Source organism: Mytilus galloprovincialis, chromosome 2 (genome assembly GCF_965363235.1).
Source record: "Mytilus galloprovincialis chromosome 2, xbMytGall1.hap1.1, whole genome shotgun sequence".
NCBI lineage: Eukaryota > Metazoa > Mollusca > Bivalvia > Mytilida > Mytilidae > Mytilus > Mytilus galloprovincialis.
Window position 1 is genome coordinate 67,076,682 of NC_134839.1, and position 22,926 is coordinate 67,099,607.

The 22,926-nt window shown below is 32.3% G+C and overlaps 2 protein-coding genes across 4 annotated transcripts; both read left to right on the top strand.

Moving 5' to 3' along the window:
* The first annotated feature begins 8,212 nt into the window (after positions 1-8,212).
* On the top strand, positions 8,213-16,403 carry LOC143064173 (uncharacterized). Of its 3 annotated transcripts, none has more exons than XM_076236816.1 (3): positions 8,213-8,308; positions 12,028-12,096; positions 16,055-16,403. In XM_076236816.1, the coding sequence occupies exons 1-3, from the start codon at positions 8,218-8,220 to the stop codon at positions 16,213-16,215; spliced, it is 321 nt and encodes a 106-aa protein (XP_076092931.1). In that variant the 5' UTR covers positions 8,213-8,217; the 3' UTR covers positions 16,216-16,403. The 3 variants fall into 3 exon arrangements, 2 of the variants coding, with proteins under 2 accessions (XP_076092931.1, XP_076092933.1); XM_076236818.1 differs by having other exon boundaries at positions 12,028-12,081; XR_012975196.1 differs by lacking the exon at positions 12,028-12,096.
* Positions 16,404-19,731: 3,328 nt separating this feature from the next.
* On the top strand, positions 19,732-20,346 carry LOC143062527 (uncharacterized). The gene has a single exon (XM_076234193.1). It carries the CDS (start codon positions 19,732-19,734, stop codon positions 20,344-20,346), a length of 615 nt encoding a protein of 204 aa, XP_076090308.1.
* The last annotated feature ends 2,580 nt before the right edge of the window (positions 20,347-22,926 follow it).

Consider the following 22,926-nt stretch of genomic DNA (forward strand, 5'->3'; position numbering starts at 1 on the left):
CTTGTTGATGGTTAATGAAAACAGAGACATATAAAACGTCTCTGATGAAAATAACACTGAATGAATTTCGTGGTCTGAAGCGCTTTTGTTAATAAACCTTTACGAAAGCTCATACCGATACATTTCAAAGGTAGGAATGCATAAATATGTAGAATATATAGGAGATATATGACCAAAAGTGAACCAGAAAGTAAGAACTAGTGCGATTAGGGAATTACGTCGGTAGGATAGCAAACGATACAAAAGACCAGTCATCTAGACATTAACATATGTCAATGACTTCAATATTATATGTATACATATTGCAATCTCAATATCGACAAACGATGCAATGGTATAACAGGAAGAAGCCTAATAGAAACAATCTTAAAAACCATGCTGTCTTGAGTTAGAATAGAAATAATGAAAACGATAATTAAAATCAGGGACATATATTGCAATATATGTCTCTGATAAATCATCAAAATCCTTTGTTTGACTTTACTAGTGGTATGCAATTTTGAAAAGATGAGTCTGAGACAACTTTCAAAAGATATGTTGCAAATGTATTGAGTGTTATTGACAAATGTAAATTATGACACAGTGCATGATAAAAATGACGTTAAAAGATTTTTTTAAGGCATGAATCAGTACCCAAAAAGTAAAAACGAAGTAAGGAAAAGATTTCACTAGAAAAAAGCAAACATATATCCTGCAGTAAAAAATTATGAGCAAGATTTCGGGTCTCGAACAAGAAAACAATGCAGCAGTCAGAAAGTCAACCAGTGGACACACATTTATGTTCAAACTCCAGTAATACAACTGGAAAGTTAGATACAACCTAATATTGTTTGATAATGATGATTCTCCACATTCTATCTTTCAACATTGAAGGTTTTACGTTTAATGAAATTTACCTATCTACTATATTATGCCCAAAAGCAGATATTGTTATGCTATTAGAACATTGATAACATGTATGTATAGTAGGAAACACAGACAATTTCAATCCTGGTATCTATGATGAGGATTTCAAACTGGCTTTTCATGTTTTTTTTCTTCTTCAAACTGCTTTGATGATGATAAGGTGAATCATTCAACAACACGAATATTTCTTGCATCACTGATTTGCAGTTTTTTTTTTAAACTGGTTGATTTGTCCACAAGAGTTATACTAATAAAAGTGAATATCAAACCTGCTATATTGTGGAAGGTGCATTGCTAGTAAAAAAGTATCTGTTGTTTTATCGTGATTTTTCAGAATTTAACGACTGATTAATGACCCATTTTTGAAATCAATTGTGAAGACTGCAAGATACCATCGTCAAATAAGAAAGGAAAAAAAACATTTATAGAAAAAGAAGAATTGGACACTTGAAATGACCAAACTTGTTAAGTCCGGTAAAATTATGATTATCGGAAATGAAACAAAAAGCTAGAATAAAGAACAGCAAAAGTAGTTAAAATGACTAGAGACTGAATTAGAAAATTAAAGAACTAAACTCAGATCTACACAAGGAGGATATGCAGTTGTTGAAAGAGACAATACGTATATATACGATTTGTAAACCATCAAATCTCAACCAAACTAGGGAAAATGTTCTGCGATTTTATGGTATAGAATATCATAATATAAGAATGTTGCAAATAAACGTTTCATCTATTTATTGACAATCTGCAGATTTTTTGTTGGATACGAGAATGTTATGCCATTAATAACTCAATGAGATCTTGACTCGTTTAATAGAATACGTCTTGGACCAATGACTGAGGCTGTAAACGTTTGACAATACAGGCGAACGTTACAGGGAACATTGGTTATTATTTAAGTCATGGTATGAAGACTTAATTACAAACGTTCAGTCATCCGAGAATTCATAGCATGGATTTAATGAAAGACAATGTGTCGACCAGGGAACATTTTGTGTTCTGAGACTCAAATATCATAAACAGTATTTATACATTCCCCACTTATTATATTTTAGAAAAATAAAATAGGATATTGCATATGATCCATATACTGTGGTGTACCAACTGTTACTGCTGATATACTAGTAACTTTAACAGCTATAATACATATGATAGATATTCAAAATGCTTCGGTAAGTAAGTGTAGATATAGGGGACACGGGTTTATGCAAACCAGCTTTTTGGATACGCCGTCGTATGCTACCCATGTTTGAGTTAAACGACACACTATTAAAAATTGAAAAAAACAAGATTTTTAATAGAAAACCGACAGCATGGAAAATAGTAAATGTACTGACGGATTCAGGAATACTGGTATGAAATGGATTTTCCTGCTGGTTTGAATACACGTGATCAAGTGGGGTTTTTTTCTGCGATGATTGATTACTTTTTGGTTTGGGAACAATTTGCTTAACAAAAACTGAAATCACAAAACCGTCTATTAAGCATTAACTTACTCTTACTGCGAATTCTGATAATTGAAAATTAGCTTGTCAACTACCTATATCTGTATTGATGATCATTGCTGACACAAGGGGCTATGTTATTAGAAGATGTGGTATGATTTCCATAGAGACAACTCTCAACAAGAGACCAAATGACAGACATTAAAAATTTTAGGTCACCGTACGGCCTTTAGCAACGAGCAAACCCATACCGCATAGTCAGCGACAAAAATAACGGCGTGGTTTATGTTTATGAAAATATGATTGAAAAAATATGATATACAGCAACAAACGACAAACATTGAATAACAGACGTCGACTTGGGACAGGCATATACAGTTTAGACGAGCTTCACTCATCAGATCGACACAAAGCACATAAAAAGTTTAAAAAAAAAAACACAGCGAAATGACACTGATCTGAGAGTAATCGCAGTTACAAGCAGCTAGTTCAAAGCCAATAACAACTAATAAAAAAGCACGCATATAAGACTAAAATCCAATCAGTACATATGTTACATCCAATGGCTTTATTGTAAAGTCTTTATTATCAGTCAGAGTAAAACACGACCTTGTGCAATGCCGCTAAGTTCAGAATTCTACATTCTAAGAGGAAGCTCTGTCAATATAAAATCCTCATAGATACCAGGAAGTAAACTGGTTTACAGACTAAGTAACGGCGATACCGTCGTATTGTTTAAATATTAAAACCACAAGAGCAACGAAACAAAATGTTTTACTTTCGAGTGCATCGGACATTTTAATAAAATACCAATAACATTTAACGAATTGTGAAAAAATAACAAATGATATGAATTCAATATTTTTCGAATGAATAATCTTATTTTTAAGTTTAATTCAAAACACTTGAAACTTTGAAACTTTTTGAAACTTTTTTATTTCACTAAAGGCCTCACATGAGGCATAATAGTACAATAAATTTAACAAACAACAGTAATGCATGAACTAACATATATACATATGAAGTAGGTGTATGCAGATGAAAGAGTAATATCCATATATTATCATTTAAATACAGACATAACAATTTTGCAAAATTTTGCCAACCCAACAAGTACATACTTATCTTGACTACTCATTAAATTTGACAAGCTTACAGTATTTTTGTATTTATATATATGATCAGGTATAAACTTTAGTCTTTCTTGAGTAAAAAAGTTACAATTAAATATATAATGAAATTCATCACCCAGTTCTTGCTTATTACAAAGATCACAAATTCTTTCAGCTCTATTGATACTAAAAAATCTACCAGCTTCAATTGGCAATTTATGGCTACCGCATCTAAACTTAATAAGATTATACATTAAGTCAGGTGGAAGTACAGTGAGATAATTCTCAAATTTAAAATCAGATTTATAAATACGGTAATTTATACACTTCGGCGAGTCATATACTTGTAATTTCCAACCTTCTACAAATTTTTCATGAAGAACTTGCTTTACATTTTTAGACAAGCTTATATTTCTTAATACAGATTGGTCATACCAATAATTTTCATAACCACACTCAATTAAAATATCTTTTATATATAATAACCATTTAGAATGGTACACATCACCTTCATTCAGTTTATGCAACATATCATACAATGTTCGAGATATTTTCTCTTTCTTGCCATTTAAAATTCGCTGCCAAAAACCAACAATTCTAGCTTTAATGCATATAGACATGGGTGTTCTACCAAGTTCGCCATATACAATATGGTTTGGCGTACATTTTTTAACCTTTAATATATACTTGCAAAATTCTAAATGCAAAGACTCAATAATGTCATTATTTTCATAACCCCATACTTCTGCACCATATAACAAAATAGGTGCCACCATTGCATCAAATAATTGTAACAAAATATCTATTGGCAAACTAAGCTTTCTCGCTTTACATAAAATATAGAACATAGCTTTTCTAGCTTGTTGTACAAGTCTAGCCTTATTTTTGTGAAAAGTACCTTTTCTAGAAAAAACTGTACCCAAATATAGAAAATCATCTAACACAGCTATTGGTTTTTTTGTTATAGAAAAATTTAGTGTTTTCACACTGTCTGTTTTTTGAAAATATCACAATATTGGTTTTGGCTACATTAACACTAAGCTTCCATGTTTCACAATACAAATACATGGCATTTAATGCAGATTGTAATTCAGTAGCAGACTCAGCAAATATAACAGTATCATCAGCATATAATAACAAATACAATTTAAAGAAAACTTCAATATCATCATTATCAAATAATAAATGAGACATATTACATATATCAGAGAGACCATTATAAGCATGTGACAAAAAATCTGTCAAATCATTTAGAAAAATTGAGAACAATAAGGGTGAGAGATTCTCACCCTGTCGAACTCCTACATTGGAGGCAAAAAATTCTGAAAAGTTGCTACCAGATCTAACACAAGACTTAGCATTTTTATACAGGTTTTGTACAATAACAAGCATTTTACCGTCAATACCATTACGTAACAGTTTTTGCCATAATAATACCCTGTTTACAGAATCAAAAGCTTTTCGATAATCTACAAAAGCACAGTACAGTTTTTTCCTTCTAAATAAATACATATCAATAAGGCATTTTAAGTTAAAAATATGGTCAACAGTACCATAGCCTTTCCGAAAACCGGCTTGCTCTTCAATAATCTTCTATAATTGTCCGCACTTGCGGGGTCACCTTTGTTTTTGTATATTGGACATATAAAACCTTGAGACCAAGAATCTGGTACAATACCACTTTCAAAAATAATATTAAAAATCTTGACATAAGCAGGCAATAATTTGACAGCTCCATGTTTCAAAAATTCATTTAGTATCATATCATTACTACAAGCTTTATCATTCTTTAATGTTTTTATAGCATCTACAACATCTTTTTCACTTATAGGCTCATTAATAACAGTATTATATTCTGTAACATTATCTGGTAAAACAATATCAATATCATTTACAACATTGTTTAAATTTTTAAAATGATCGAAAAATACATTCATAGCTACTTTTTGCTGGGTAGCTTTACCTTTTTCACAACCTTTATTTAGTAGTGACCAATATGATTTATGATCTGAGGTACGCAGACCTCTGAGTTTACCTATAAACGCCTTTTGAAATTCACAAAATTGTTTTTTCAGTATATTCTTATATTCCTTGCTTTTATGTACCAAATCATTGTGATTAACAACAGAACGTACTCTATAATGGTATTTTTTTGCTTTACGATAAGCTTTGCGTTTTGTATAACATTCACTGTTAAAATATTTTTTACAATGATTATATTTTTTACAACCATGTTTCTTGACATTGCTAGTAGTTTTAATCAACATATCAGCACATTCAGCAGCATTCTTAATAATACTATTACAATTTTCAACTATATCATTAATTGTTACAATGTTTGTATTTTTGGGATCAATATCTCCCAGTCTAACTAAAAGTTCATCTATCTTGTTAACATCTAGGTTTTCTTGGAATACTGCAGCCCGGTCTCTAAACCATTTAGGTTTAATGTGTGATTCATTATCACTTTTTTCTCGACACTGAACACAGTCAGATCTACCGGTAGTATCAGCACACTGAGCACAGTCAGATCTAGAACTACCAGTAACGCCACACTGAACACAGTCAGATCTAATATTTGAACATAATTTTAAACATACAGGTTTATGCACATCACTAAGAATAGGATCATATGACAATATATCAAAGTCTACAATAGCCCTAAATAATTCAGGAGTTATAATTACATAGTCAATTAGAGAATTGTTACATGTAGTTTGACCTACACCCTTGTCAGCACCAAAACGACCATTTACAAAGAACAATTGAGTACTTTCACATAAATTCAATAATCTCTTGCCGTAATGATCAATTTTACCATTATCTTTAGAGTAGCGAACAGGAGACACATTACATTCTTCCAGAATATGCAGTTTGTTTATCAAATTTTGATCATCATTTGCAATATTACAAGCATTTAGTAAATGGTTATCAATATCAACATATTCATTAACATTTTTAGTATGAGCATTGAAATCACCAAGTAAACAGACCTGCAAGTTTGTATCTACAATAATATCTTCTATTTCAGTAAACATATCTATATTACTATAAAGACTATTTTCAGGTGGAATATAAACAACACCAAATAAAGTTTTTTCAAACAGTAATTTGTCATCAATAGTAAACCATAACACACAATGACTAGGACATGTAATTTGATCATTAATTTGAACATATTTATAATAACAATTTCTGACTAGAACACATATACCCCCGGACCTAGATTTACAATTTTGTCTGACAACAGAAGGTAACAAAGAAAAACCATCAACATCAATAACATCATACTTATCAATTTTTGTTTCTGTTAAACATATTACATCATACAATGATATAAATTCTACAAAATCAGGGTTACCTAATTTAGAAGCTAGGCCACAAACATTAAGGGACAAAACTTTTATTTTCAAAAATGAATCTGAAAAAGAAATTTCACTTTCGGCATCACTCTGCCTAATATTTGCATCATTTCCACCATTCGAACTGTGCGTAACGTCATCCTCGGAATCATAATTTACAGAGTCGTCATTTTCGGAGTATTCCCCTTCACTGCACCTCTAAAGCAATGATCAATAAATCAGAATGAGTTATCGCTCTTCTCATGCACTGAACGCATATTATGTAATGCAACGAACCACGGATTATGGAAACTTCTGTAAACATCCAACTCTATTCATAAGTGATAATTTCATCAATAGTTGATGTGTTTCCCTAGGTTTTAGTTTGAGTTGTAACCCGGGTTTATTTTCTGTCCATCGATTTATGACTTTCGAACAGCGGTATACTACTGTTGCCTTTAATTATATTCGTGTCTGTAGTGACATAATGTATTTCAGCGAACGAAGTCTATGCGTCACTGATAATGATTAAATTATAATCCTGGTACCTTTGATAACTAATTATATTAAGTCGAGGATTCTGTTATTAAAAACTTAAAACTTCTGATTTATTTTTTTCATAGATACAATGACTTGAGTTAGAAAATTTGCTGTACCTGTACTTATTTGACAACAAACGGGATATAACATCATAATTTTCTAATGATGTTGTTTTTACTTTTACGTTTTCATAGCTGTTAAGCATATACTTCCAATTCATCTTGAATTTTTACGCTTTGATGTAATCATGGTATCCGTTTAAATGAGGCAAACGGTAAACATAGTTGAGTTATGACCATTTATGATATTTCATGAACCTTCGATTGTGAGTACCGGAGTCAAAACATGACAAAGATGCATGCGGGCTTGATGAATTTTGTTTTGACCTTACTTTTTTACTATTTACTAATTCGTAAGTATTCAGGCAGTGTCGACCTTGGCTTTTAACTTATACCAAAGATACAATTGATAACGATAAAGACCTTAAATTTCTCCTTAAAAACTCCTAAACGTTTTGCCAAATACAGCTAAAGTTATCTATTTATGAGGTAGAAAAACCTAAGTATTTAAAAGAATCAAAGTTTTGTCAACTGTAAGTTTTTGATTAATGATCATTCATGTCAACAAAGAATTGCTATTGTACCTAGAACTTCCATTTGTGTCCTTTCAGAGACAATCCGGATTAATTGGACGTAAGAATAAAAATTTTAAAATTAATTTGTGCTATAGCATTAAGCGGCATTAACTCAGTCATCAATACCCTACTTATATATATTATTGCATGACGACATGACGCAAGTTCAATTAGACTCATATATATACATATATATGTATAGTTAAATCGTTCTGAACACATAATAATTTCACGAAATGGTAAACATGCTTCCTTTATACCTGTTTATTTTGTTATCCTGTATCAAAGCAGTAAATGGAGTGATATCAGCACCACTAGAAATAAGAGGTATGAAAGTAATTGATAGTCTGATGATTTTAGTTTGTGTTCACAACAGGCAACAGTTGTTTATTTATGTTCAGATCTCATGAAGAACTAACGAAATAACAAATCATTGTAAGAACACAATTAGAGGGATTTGCATCACTTAAAATGAGAGAGATCAGATGCTTCGACAGTGCAAGCGTACCTTGCTTTACATGCATCACTCACCATGCAAATGTACACTCATTTTAAGGATGTACTTATGTGATCTAAGGTAAAATTAAATAAATCAAGAATTTAAATTTGATACTTTAAGCTTGAAGATTATAAGTTAAGGATCAAAATAAGCTAAAATATTGATAGGTGATGGAGCTACTTTTCGAGATATCTTATTTATAAAATATGGCGAGAAAAGGTTAACTCGAAAATATTGGTATGTCAGATTTTTTTTAAGTGTCATGAATTCTTATTTTTCATAATCGATCTTAAAGTAAGGGCAAGTCTTCACTATCAAGCAGTTTATATTCAGGTCAGACACTACCCCTTGGTGGCATTTTGACGAACAAACCAAAACCAGTTAAACAGAAACTTTTTGAATATTTATGCGATTTACAAGTATTATTATTGTCGCCTTTAAAGGAGTAGGTTCAGTAAGACCCCTTTTTGGCCCCAAAATATAGCAGTTTTACAAAATTGTTAAAATGTAAACCTTTAGTTATTTATTGGACAGTAGAATGCTTCTGCTACATAAATATGGGCTGTTTTTGACAATACAATGCACATATATCCGGTACTAGCACCATTAAGTCATGCTAAATTACTGAAATCCTCATAATTCTAGCATTTTAGTTAAATTTTAGACGGTTTTCGTGTAAAACGAAAGTGGCCGCATTCGTGTTCATCCTTAATATTGAAATGTAAGTTGTATTTTATGATAATACATAACATATATAAAGGTTGAGGATGAACACGGATGCGGCCACTTTCATTTTTACCAAAAACCATCTTAAAAGTGACATTTTTCGGCATATTAGGTAGATTTTTCATATTTGAGCTTAAATCGGATCGTTTTTAATGACCAAATCTGTTAAAATCTTTCACATAAACTAATTAATACAAATAAAATAGACACTTAAGTGTTTAAAAAGTGGTCAAAATCATTCGTCAGATGAACCTGAAATTTGAGGCCAAAATCGGTCCTTACCGGACCTACTCCTTTTCTGTATATCTTGTTTATCCGTTTTATCCGGTAGGCGTCCGTTAGGTGTCTGTTTTATGCGGTACTCGTCCGTTGTATGCACGTTCAACATCCGTTCTGTCCGGTACGTTTCTGTTTCTCGTACGTTGCATATCCTGTGTGTGTCCGTTATGCATTTGTTACGCGTCCGTTTTATTCGGTCAGCTCATCAACTGATTCCCAACGGATAACAATTTTGTCAACGTCCGTTCGTGCTATCCAGTTAGGTGTGACCGAAGCTTTAATGTCACAATCGAGAATAGTACACAATCAGTAAAACAGATCAGACGAGTATTCAGGAGTCTATCATAGATCTTCTACCGCGATAACAGTCGGAGTGAGTTTAGACGCAGACCATTCGTGATAGTGACCGTAAAACTTATATGTTGATTTAAGGGGTTCTCGATCCTCATAATCCTGTTATGTCAGGATCACTACGCTAATAACGAAGTCCACATAATGGAAACATGTAGAAGCGGCAAGTGTCAACTTAAGATGTAGACGGCATTCGACTAGGCTGAGAGTAATCACATACTGAGACATTCCCTGTCTCGAACACTAACAACTGCTACATGCTAGGAAAATGATTATTTGGAGATGAGTGACAGATCAGAAAATATCGCTTATCGTTGACAATATAATTGAATTCGATGCGACTGTCATACATGTAAGAGGTTTAGCTAGCTATAAAACCAGATTTTATCAACCATTTTCTACATAAGAAAATGCCTTTACCAAGTCAGGAATATGACAGTTGTTATCCATTCGTTTGATTTGTTTGAGCTTTCGATATTGCCATTTGATTTGGGACTTTCTTTTTTGAATTTCCTCGGAGTTCAATATTTTTTTGCGATTTAAGTTTTTAAAGAGTTTAATGGATCGTATTTAAGCTGACCATTCTTGTTAGTTAACATAGATATTTTGTACGTCAGGCGTGCGTTTCACATTCTCTATTTAAGCACTTTCGTAGAGTTTTCTCATGGTGCAGATGTTTGGTAAAATCGTGATAGAGTGTGACTTTTGATATTTTTCTACTTCATTATCTAACTCTAATACGAGAAATCATTATGCTTCTATAAAATGAAACCATTATTACAGCGGATAACTATGAGGGCATTTCGGTGTTATGTTGCCACATACATTTTTACCCATATGAATTGCGTATTTGACTTATAACCGAACGTATTTCGTATAATTACGCGGATATTATCGAGTGCAAAATAACATTCCTTATCGCTTGTTATATATTAATTTCATCAAAATTATTGATAAAAATAATTTTTTAAAACTAGATAAATGATGTGAAAATGATTTGTCGTGAGAAATATATATAGCAAATTTACAGATCTAACATTGTTGGGTTGATGTTTAGACGAGTTGTATATACATTATGTACACAGCCATGTATCACCATCATTGATGACGATCCGATGGATACATCTGTTGTAGAGTTGTCACTGACTCAGACGTACTTATAAATATAATTATTTTCTGTGACTGTATATTACATTAATTTGTAGGATCCTTTACTATAGATAATTTAGCTGATCTGTAACAATAACATCTTCATGCCTTATATATCATGTACTGTAGTACGCCGCTAGATTAAAACTGACGAGGAAAGGTAACACACTGCCAGCGATAGCTCTTTTTTTGAGAGCCCAGGTGGTCGTGTTGTCTAGCGGGACGGCTGCAGTGCAGGCGATTTGGTGTCACGATATCACAGTAGCATGGGTTCGAATCCCGGCGAGGGAAGAACCAAAAATTTGCGAAAGCAAATTTACAGATCTAACATTGTTGGGTTGATGTTTAGACGAGTTGTATTTATATATAGATATATATACCAAGAACAAATCAAGATTACGGATGATTTGTATTAATGCATGCGGAAGAATATCTCAAAATCGTTTTGCATCAAACGCGGGAAAATATGAATCCCATTTCCATTCTCAATTTTACTACTTAAATATAATCTATTAGAAAAACATATTATTACAGAAGAGTGTCCACCATGCACTTGTACTGCACTATCAACAGAACAGTAGAATAGAATAATATTCAAATGGATGAAAATCATATATATAACTGTTATACAAATAGCAATATAATATATAACAACAGAAGGGTATACTGACAACAAATGATCATATTCACTACAATATAATAGTTATTGCGGCAAGTTTGATTTCATTCCTTGTCATTTATTCATCGTCCACACACGAACTTGTCTAAAAAAAAGATATATCTATGTACCTTAACCTAACTTTAAGGTATAGAGACGTGAATTTTTTCTGAGATAAGTGCCTGTGACCATCCACTAGAATTTGCAGTAATCCGATGTTCAGAACTACAGTTCTTTTGATATATAAGCTTGTACTCAACTGTTCTAATTGAATTTAACCCTTTGACTACATTAAGGTCAATATTTTATAACAAAATATGCTCCAGAATTAGTCCACAAAATGGCATAAATGACATACTAATACATCATACCTGTTTATTTTAGCACCATATCAAAATACAGTAAACGGAGTGAAATCAGCACCGCTAGGAATGAGAGGTATGAGAGTTCCGGGTAGGTTAATCTAAATTACTTTTAGTATTTGTTTCTAGGATACAGCAAGAGTAAACCTGTATTTTTTCGTGGAGATGTTTTTTTTTTATAGTTTTTAAAATGTCAAATTCCTTAACTCTGATTAACGGTTTGAGTATTGTATATTGAGTTCTACAAGTCTTTATAGTGGTGTAATATTGTCCAAATGATCTATATTTTAGTTTAACGTTTCCGATTGTCCTTATTTTCTGTAATGATATGATAGTGTGCTTGCTTGTTTTTATTTTCACAAATGCAACAGTTTCGTCTTTCCCCTTTCTGTAATGTTACCACAATCCCCACCCCCAAAATATTGTTGTGACAAGGCTCGATGCTGTTGAATTAGGTCTGCTTAGTATTTTTTCAAGTCATGCTTTCCTCCTCCGCACTTTTCATTTGATTTGAAAATTTTCAAATAATTGATAAATTGTGTTGTATGTAAATATATGCACAACTCACTTCTGTTTTTTTCCCGAAAAAATGTCTAATATGCCCCCGAAAATATATTTTTCCTAGGGATTAATAGCTTCTTCATTTTCAATTTTTATATAAATTTTTTAATTGTCGTTAATTATAAAGCAAAATTTCTGATAGCTTTATATATTTAACAGGATTTTTTATTTCACTTTTGTATAAGAAAAACACAACACAACACATTACTAGATAAGAATTTTCTCTTTGTCTCCAAAAATGGCAAAATACACATTCCTTCCGCTGTTGATACTTTGTCTCTTAAAATTGACGACTTCAGTATGTACAGTTTTAATCTCACCCCTTTTTTTTAATTTTTTTTTTATTAATTTTGTATTTCCAATGTGTCATAGATCAAATTTATTTGTTCAATGTATGTTTATGGGGGCAATTTATAGCTTGCTGTTCGGTGTGAACCAATGCTCCGTGTTGATGGCAGTACTTGGACATTTTAATAGAATACATTTACAAATTGAGACTTGGATTAAGAACTGCTCAAAAGCACTCATACCACATCGTCTTTTATGTGAATATTGAAGATAATACCTCTGTGTGTTGATTTTCCCTGTAAATATAACTCTTAGATATAACTGTTTGCCGAAGTATTATTCAATCTGGGTACAAAAAAGTTAACACAATCAATGTTATCATTTAAGGTGGCATGGAAATTAAGATCGCAAATTACCATCTAATATGTTGTATATATATTTGTGTTATCATAAGTTATCTCTGCATTATTTCATTGTTCTCTGTATTCTGTTATATTTGTCATTCACAAGTATCTATATACCTTATAACATTGATAAAGTAATGTTGTTCCTAATGCAGCAACATTATATATATATATCTTGTGGCACAATAATATAGCAAATGGAATAAATAAGCATAATAAGCATACTATTAATATGATAATAGCAGTAATAGTTGTACAAGAAAGTTTATGTGATAATATATGAATTTGATGCGACTGGCATACATGTACACGAGAGAGGTTAAGCTAGCTATAAAACCAGGTTAAATGCCTGTAACAAGTCAGGAATATGACAATTGTTATCCATTCGTTTGATGTGTTACAGAGTATCTAGAGTATCAAAATATAAAGAATAATTCTATATTGAAACCAACATAACTTATTGTTTTTTTTTTATTAACTATGGTAACACAAAAGTGGGTTTTTTCCTTATTATCCAAAACTTTATTTGAAATACCTTCCCATTTTTTTCTGCTTAAAAATCAATAGGTATAGTAACTTGGTTTGAAATAGAATAGAGAACCCTATTCTCACTTGAAGAATATGTTAATATTAAAAGGCATTATAGCCTGTTGCTTTTAATTTTTCAGTGCTGATTCCAATTGCTTGTAGCCTATTTTTCTATTCTTTCACTATTTTCATTTGTTGATGTATGTCCATGTTGATCTAACAGGTTATTTACAGTCCACACCCCATCTTGTGTCCAATTTTTTTGGAGTGAACGCTAATAGTATCAACTTTACAATGCTCTTTACTGAATATAGATACCAAAATTACTTCCTAAAAATGACAAACACCTCTGAGTTTTGACATACTATTCCAGGCATTTAAAAATTCACTCCAAATTTAGTATTTTGACATTTTAAGGATTGCAAAATTGACCAACTCTGTAAAATTCATATTTTGTGTGGAGGTAAATAATTCTATCCATTTAGATTTTGTCTTAAATAATCTTCTAAAAAAAGTTTTAAATAAAGGCAACAGTAGTATACCGCTGTTCAAAACTCATAAATCCATGGTCAAAGAACAAAATTGGGGTAACAAACTAAAACCGAGGGAAACGCATTAAATATAAGAGGAGAACAACGACACAACACTAAAATGTAACACACACAGAAACGGACCAAGCATCAGACAAAATCCCACGAGAATAACAAATATAACATCAAAACCAAATACATGAATGTGGGATAGACAAGTACCGTGACACGTCTTATAACCTTTGTATAAAATTTCTCAAATTAATCATTGTTATGCCCAATCTGTAATATTCTTGACACATAATATCCTGCTGTATCTTGTCAGGCTTTTCATTCCAAATCAATGAGGAGCCAAAAAATTAGAATTAAACCAGGTTCAAGTCAGTAATCTGGCAGTTGCTCGTGTTGTTAACACATCATTCGTTTCTATGTATGTTGGCGTTTGTTTTTGTTTTACTGTTGCTCCGATTTTTTGTTTTTGTTTATGTTTCTCCTCTAATATTTGATGTGTTTTCCTTAGTTTTGGTTTGTGACCCGGATTTGTTTCAGTTCAATGGATTTATGACTATTAAACCACGGTATACACTATTGCCTTTTATTTATTCATCATCTATAGTGTGCAACACACATGAATCCTATAATGAGTCTTGAATAAACAGCGCTTATACACATACTATAAGCTCCTATTATTATTTGGGTTTTTTATTCGTTTTAAAGTTTGAGTTCAATTGTTATGTATATTTATTATTGATTTGGTACCCTATTTGTAAATATTCTGAATTTATCTTATTCACCATTTTATGAAACACAATGAGTTTTGTTTTTCTTTCTTTCTAAAAGAGGGACGAAAGATACCAAAGGGACAGTCAAACTCATAAATCGATAATAAACTGACAACGCCTGGCTTAAAATGAAAGAAGACAAACAGACAAACAAAAGAACACATGACACAACATAGAATACAAAAGAATAAGCAACACGAACCCCACCAAAAACTAGGGGTGATCTAAAAGTGTTTCCTAACCTGTTGCCTCATAAAGAATTGATAATAGTTAGATTATTCCTAACAGTTACAATTATCATTGCTTCAATTTGAACATTTTCCGCGTTTACAAATATTGTGTTCGGTTATCCCAAATAACATCCCCTTAATCAAGAATTGTTCGAATACATGAAAAGTCTCAAGTGAACATGGCTACATGCACTTTGACAAGATACTAAGCAATGAATTTGGTCGGTAATTTTTTACCTCCTTTATAGCTGTTACCCTTAAAACTTCCAATCTACAGGAAATATAGCTATATCTTTATTGTTTTTGCTGTAAGCATTAAGATACAGTCTAGACTCTGTGTAGGTTTATATTAGAATTTTAATAACTTTTTCAAAGCTACATAAAGGTTTATGAAACTTTACAGAGCTTTTTTTTATTGTAATAAACAGAAAACATTGGAAGCAAAATGCGGATATTTTTTCTCTTCTTTTACTAATAGAAGGATATACTTTTTTTTTGCAATCGACTTTTACCTACATTCGTGGGTTAAAATGTCATTGTTAGTAGAATAAAGGAAACTAATAGTTTATCGTTAGCTAAACATATCACTTGTATGACATTTGTCATGTTATATCACATACTGTGATGTTACGTCACACATGTATGTCATTTCTTTTTGTGTTTACGGTTTTTTTGTGATAAAAAACTACACTTTTAAAACTTGTCGTACACATTTATTTGTTTCAGCAATCCATGGATTACAGATAGTTTCAAAGAGAAATCCTAACATATATCAGCAGATAGCAGACCAACTGAAATGTCCACAGAATGTTAACATTTCGGATTGCTACAACACTTTGATGTCACCATGGATACGTTACCTGCTATCTCACAGAAGACATAAATGACATTGCAATACACTTATACACGTGAAGCTTGATAGTTTGAATTTGTTATATTTTCACCTAAATTGTGAATAATTTGATTGCCCTACTGTCATAGAGATTGACTTTGTTAATTGTTTGGGCGCTTAACATTTTATTATACGTAAATATTTAATTTATACACTGCTTTGAATAAGAATGAATACTAAAAGTACTTGCATGCTGTATCTTATTTCTATAATAAACTAATTTATACAAAAATCGCAAAAGAGTTATGTTTATTGTCAAGATGTAAAGACGATCCTACAAAATACGTAACTGCCTGTTTCCGTCATATTGTCAACAAATAACTCAGCTGAGCGCTATTTCATTCAGTTGGCAGAACGTAAAATCTCAATTTAGTATCACAGACTCGAGTTTCGTCTATATTACCTCCATCATTGGCGCTCGAATCGATACAATGAAAAGGCCAAATCAACACCAAAATAAAGAGCATTTATATATCTGAGAAAAGGAACGCTATTTCTGAATTAAGTAAGATCTTTTAGATTTTTACTTGAAATCAAAACCAATTATTTTACCAAACTTAATTATCATGAAAAGTTTTAAAATGTTTAACCAAACAGAGGATATGAACGCTCTTAATGTCTTGAATTTAAAGACAGTATTGTCCTACTATACCAATAACTTAACTTAAAATGTGTGCTGATCAATGTCAAATCAATTTTACATTCGGAACGCGCGTCTGGTATTGAAGATGAGTTTATCAAAAAAACTTATACAGCTAAAGTTTTTCCTTGGAATTCCTCTGTTGTTTTTCTTTTGGTATGCATGTCAAAGGAGCAGAATGTGATCTTGTTGCAATATTGAAGACCTAATGCACACATAAAATACATTTACACAATCTTATCTGTCTTCCTCTGAAAACAGATAAAAGTTGATAATCAGTACTTAGACAGCGGTAACCTGCGTATTGTTGTGTGTTTGTTTTTTTTCCTACATTCGTTGGCAGTTACGATCATCACAATGACACCAGTGATATAAATAGGTTACTTTACAGATAAAAAAAAAATCGTTAGTGTGTTAAAATACAGACAGATTTTTTCGGTTTACCAATTCGTTAAGGCAATAGTAAAACTTATGCAGTGTCGATTTCAATCGTTTTTCCTGTTTGGTTCAATTTTTGTCATAAGCACAGCCCTCTTAATAAAATCCGTAAAGTTGAAATCACTACGCTTGTTGCTGTGGTGCACATTTGTTTCACATTCATTTGTTGTACATTAATTAGGCCGTTAGTTTTCTCGTTTGAATTGTTCAAATAACAATTTTTGTGCGGGGCCTTTTCAAGCAGACTATTCAGTATGAGCTTTGGTCATTGCTGCAGGCTATACGATGATCTATAGCTGTTAATTTCTGTACCATTTCGTCTCTTGTGAGGAGTCTCATTAGCAATCATACCACATCTTCTTATTTTGTTTAATATGTGTGTCAATATCGAAGAAAAAATCAAGATAATAAGTAAACTTTCTGGTTGGTAGTTAACATACTATATAATAAAATATCATTTGTAGCGATCACCAAAAGGGGAAGTGGTTAAGAACACAGTATTATTTTTTATAGGGGGTTCACTCTATACACGCAAATTTTTATTGTCTTCACTACAGGGTAAATCGAGCAAATTTCAGCAAATTTCGATGTTTTACAGGTTTCCACTTTTAGCTACGGGCTCACGAGGGTCTTATATCTGATCTTATTGCTGTGTCCACAATTGGTATTCTACGTATTTCACCCGTATCGGTGTGGACAATTCCATGTTTACATCACATGATATTTCCGCGGGAAATACTTCTATTGAGACCATATCGTCCAATTAGTCTCACAAGTATACTGGGTAAAGTTATGGAAAGAGTAGTAACATCTAGACTAGAAGGTTATATAGAGACCAACTCCATATTGGATCCAGAACAAGAAGGGTTTCGCCACTATCGCTCTACTGAAAATGCCTTGTTAAGTTTAACTCAAAACATCTTTAATGCCTTCAATAACAACGAATTTATATTAGCAGTCTTTATTGATCTTGAAAAAGCATACGACAGTGTTTGGAGGGAAGGACTTCTAACAAAACTTTATGATAACGGTGTTAAAGGTAACATCTGGAATTGGATTAACAATTTTTTAAAGGAAAGACAAGCAAGGTGTGTGATTAACAACCATAAAGGAAGCTGGTTTGAAACCAAAATAGGTCTCCCACAAGGATCAGTTATAGCTCCACTTCTTTTTAATATCTTTATCAAAGACATTTTTGCTAACCTATCATGTAAAAAGTGCAAATTTGCTGATGATGGTACTGTATGGATAAATGGAAAGAACTTGAATGACATGGAGAAACAGGTACAAAAGGATCTTAACATAATCCAGGATTGGACCAAAAAATGGAGAATTAATTTAAGTATTGAGAAAACAGAATATTGTATCTTTTCAAGGAATGGTCCAATAAAGAAAATGAATTTACAACTAGAAGGTAAATTGTTAAAATATAACTGTAATCCAAAAATATTAGGAGTCACGTTAGATGAAAAACTATCATTTCTCAAACACATCGAAAATGTAGAACAAAAGGCACATAAAGCAATTAGCCTACTTAGAATGATCAAAGGAATTGCAAAAATTTCTACAAAAATTCTACTTCAAATTTACCAAAGTATTGTCCTTTCCACCTTAGAATATGCAAGTAGTGTTTGGCAGACCTGTGAAACCAATATAACAGACAAACTGAACAAAATTCAACGAAAGGGATTAGCTATATGCCTTAATGTTACCCCAACATCAAGTGTAGAGACTTTGGAAGTAGTTTCTGGAATCCTACCAATACATCTGCGTAGAGAAGAAATTGCAACTCGTACACTTGCAAAAATTAATTCGTATGATATCTCCATTCCAATAAAACAAATCCTGGATGATTGGAAAACAATTGACATCCCTGAAAAATATGTATCTCCAGTGGGAAAAATGATTCTTCAGGCAGAAGACATGAAGGTATGTACAGGTGTTGATGTAAATGGTATAGAAGCAGAATTTCAGTTTAATGGGATACAAAGATATAAATCTCCTCCAGATTATTGGAAAAACCTTGGAAATTCCAAATCAAGATCAACAGACCAAAAAAATGTTGGAAAACACATAATAATGGAAAAACTAAGTCATCTTCCAGCAAATTCATGTATAGCATTTACTGATGGGTCCTGTCTTGGTAGTCCTGGCCCTGTAGGAGCAGGTGCTGTCATCTTTCCATCAAATAATCAACCACAAATTGAAATTAGTAAAGCTGTATCCAAAAAAGGATCAATACTACTAGGAGAACTGATCGCCATTAAACTTGTTGTTGACCACTTTTTAATATCAGAAAACAGACAAAACACAGACTCAATTACACTTTTTTCAGATAGTCAGACCTCAATTGGAATTTTAACTTTAAATTGGAAATCAGAGAATTACATCAAAGTCATAAGAGAAATTAAGAAAAACATGAAAGTATTAAAGATGAATGGAATTCCATTAAATTTTGAATGGACACCTGGTCATGCTGATATCCAAGGAAATGACATTGCTGATTCACTGGCCAAAAAAGGAGCTAAAGAAGCTGAAAAAATAGAAGAACCATCAGAAGTAACCAGGCAGGATATAAAACGTGCAGCAAGAGAAAGTGTTTTAAGAAAATGGCAAAACCAATGGGAATCAAGTCAACGTGGCAGAAATTATTACAACTATCATCAAAAAGTCTGTCAGAAAATACCAAAAGATTTACCATCCAAATGGTCGTTTTCAATTACTTCTAGTTTGAGAACAGGTTATTGTGATCTAAATGATTATAAATCCAAAATTATACCATCATCAGACAAAAACTGTTCCTGTGGAGAGCCAGAAACTGTAGAACACTACCTTTTACATTGTTCTAACTATGAGGAGGCTAGAGAGAGGATGAGAACATCTATTTACTTCATTACAGGAAATATACACATGGATTTAGACACCTTATTAGGAATCGATGAAGAAGAAATTAATAGAGACAATCGAAATGAGATATTGTGCCATCTGGAAAATTATTTAAAGGAGTCTGGTAGATTCAAAAACACTATACAGCAAAAAACACTATAAATCTATATCAAAATTAAGTCAAAATTTTTTAAGCAGCAGCCACAATTTCAATTAAGTACATGAGTGAACATTACATATGTGAAGAAACTACAAAAGAGGAAACGTACACAAGTGTTTACAGTGTCATTTGGGACACTTACTAAAGACTAAAGACAAATGGATGCAAATTTGGATTAATGCTATGTATTGTGAAATACATTGTTCTCTGTGTATATATTTTTGATGAATTGATGATCACGTTTTCTACAACATAGTTAAATGTAAGGTTTGTACACATTTATAGTCTACACAAGTCAGTCTATATTTAAAACTGAAGCCAGTGAACTGGTGCAGGGATACATGTGCTGCATAATCCAATCACATTTCACATGTCAGGGACATTTCAACCAACAAAAAACAATTGAATATTTCCTAACCTGCCATATTTATTTTTATTTCATCTAATGTCATTCATGGCCCTGGTATCATCCCGAGACTGCCCATATCGGCCTTCAGGCTTTAGCCGAGGACTGATATGGGTCGAGAGATGTTACCAGGGCCAAATTAAGGAAAAGACATGCATGTTATAATCTATTTATCACATATTTAAGTTTTGCAGGAAAGAGGGGAAAAAAGTTTAATTATAACATTTTATTAAGCAACTTACTACAATATGTATAGAAATGCCCATGCTAAAGGAAAATTTCGACATCTGGTCATTCTGAACGGAGAAATTACTACAGCCAGTCATTAGGAAATCTCAGTCATGCATTACAAAATCACAACTGTGCATTACGAAATCACAGTCATGCATAATTATGAACACATAAAATGGGACATCGATTAAATCAAAATGTCGTTTATTTCATTAACAATGTTTAAATATTAAAGTGTGACCATTTTTTTTTTTTTTTAAACTTAATATCATAAAAACAAGTTTAATTGATGTTCATTGTTTTGTAACGACTTGAAACGGAAATTTTTCACAGCCTTTTTCGGGGTATGACTTTCGATTATTATCACCGTTTCATTTCCGTAGTTCAATCGTCAGAATGCAGATACATTGTATCAAGAATAGTTAAACTGTCTGATTTATTCTTCCCAGCTACTTTATATTTGCTAGATGAAATGAATTTTAATAGCATAAAATTAAGTACTTGGATGAGAAATCAGAAATTACATCTGACAGTCACAATGTCGACCAAAATTGAATGCGAAAAGAAAAGTTGAAGTTTAGCTATGAAATTCCCTTCTTCACGGTAAGTTTCTTACTCTTTGTTTAATCGAAGAATTAAAACCATTTAATAAAAATGTTATGAAACAGGCTTTTTCTGTATTGGTCCTGTTGTACAATGTAGTTTGTGGATAGCTGTATAATTTTGAATCCGAGACTCGAAGACTGTTCTTGAATGAAGTTGCCTTGGTTGGTTAGTAAAAGTATCGATATATGGACTTTTTCATATTGGCCCTGTAATATGCCATTGATATTAAAAATGGCCTCGAACAGTTGTAATGGCCCTCGGCGTTGCCTCAGGGCGTTAAATGAAGAGATAAATGAAAAATGAACAGATTGATGCCTGATATATTTAATTCCAAGGCCGTCAGTTGGCACCAGAAGCGACGAAGCAGCGCATGTATTTTAGGTGGGCAAATATCCACTTTTTGATATGGGAGGAGCTCTGACTTCCCACGGCCTAGCTTGTCTGGCAAAACAGCTGTTGGACGTCAGAGTAATCTCCCACTAAGATATGACAAACTCGATTATCACAATAAAATCAAGCAATAGGGAGGTACACTCAAAGGTACACCCTCACCCCAATCCTTATTTTTATCTAGAAAAGGTAGGGGAGGGGTGTGGTAAGGTTGTTCTATGTTGACGATTTTCATTCATATTCACATCGATAAATTAAGAGTAAACGTCAATGAGCATGATAAGGACCCAATGACACAGTATGACTTAAACAACTTCGACCCTGGGTTCAAAGGTATTAATAAACCGATTCATCAATATAGATCTCCTTGCGCTCAAATGTAATCCTTGGTGAAGTATACAGGAAACTCCACTTACAGAAATATATACACACTTTGTCAGTAATATATTGTCATGCTTCTGCATATTCACGTTTTTTTCATGCTAAACTTCAATTCTACATGTATACAAATTTTATTACGTAATGCTATAGGAGTAAGAATATTTTTAGCACCAATTTAACAAGCATCTTGGCCACCATCTAAATTATTTATCGAAACCATTGTGGAATTTCACTAACATAGGGATTAGTAATATAGAGTATTTTTGGTTAGTATGGCTTATTAATGGTAAGGTTCTCGAGATGTGCTTCTCTATACATTTTTGACGGTCAGTTTAATCCCATTTATCTCAATATTATTCCGGTATGATAGAAATGTCAACCCTGACCTATTCGTGTTGAAAGTGAAAATCTAATCTATTTGGTGAACTAATTTCTTCTAAAATTAAACTGTACATGCATTATTTCTGTATTATTTGATTCACATTGCATATTTGCATGATAATGGGTTATGTATGTGTGAACTGTGTAGTGTATTGCAAGATCGTGCAAATGTGACATCAGTGAGCAA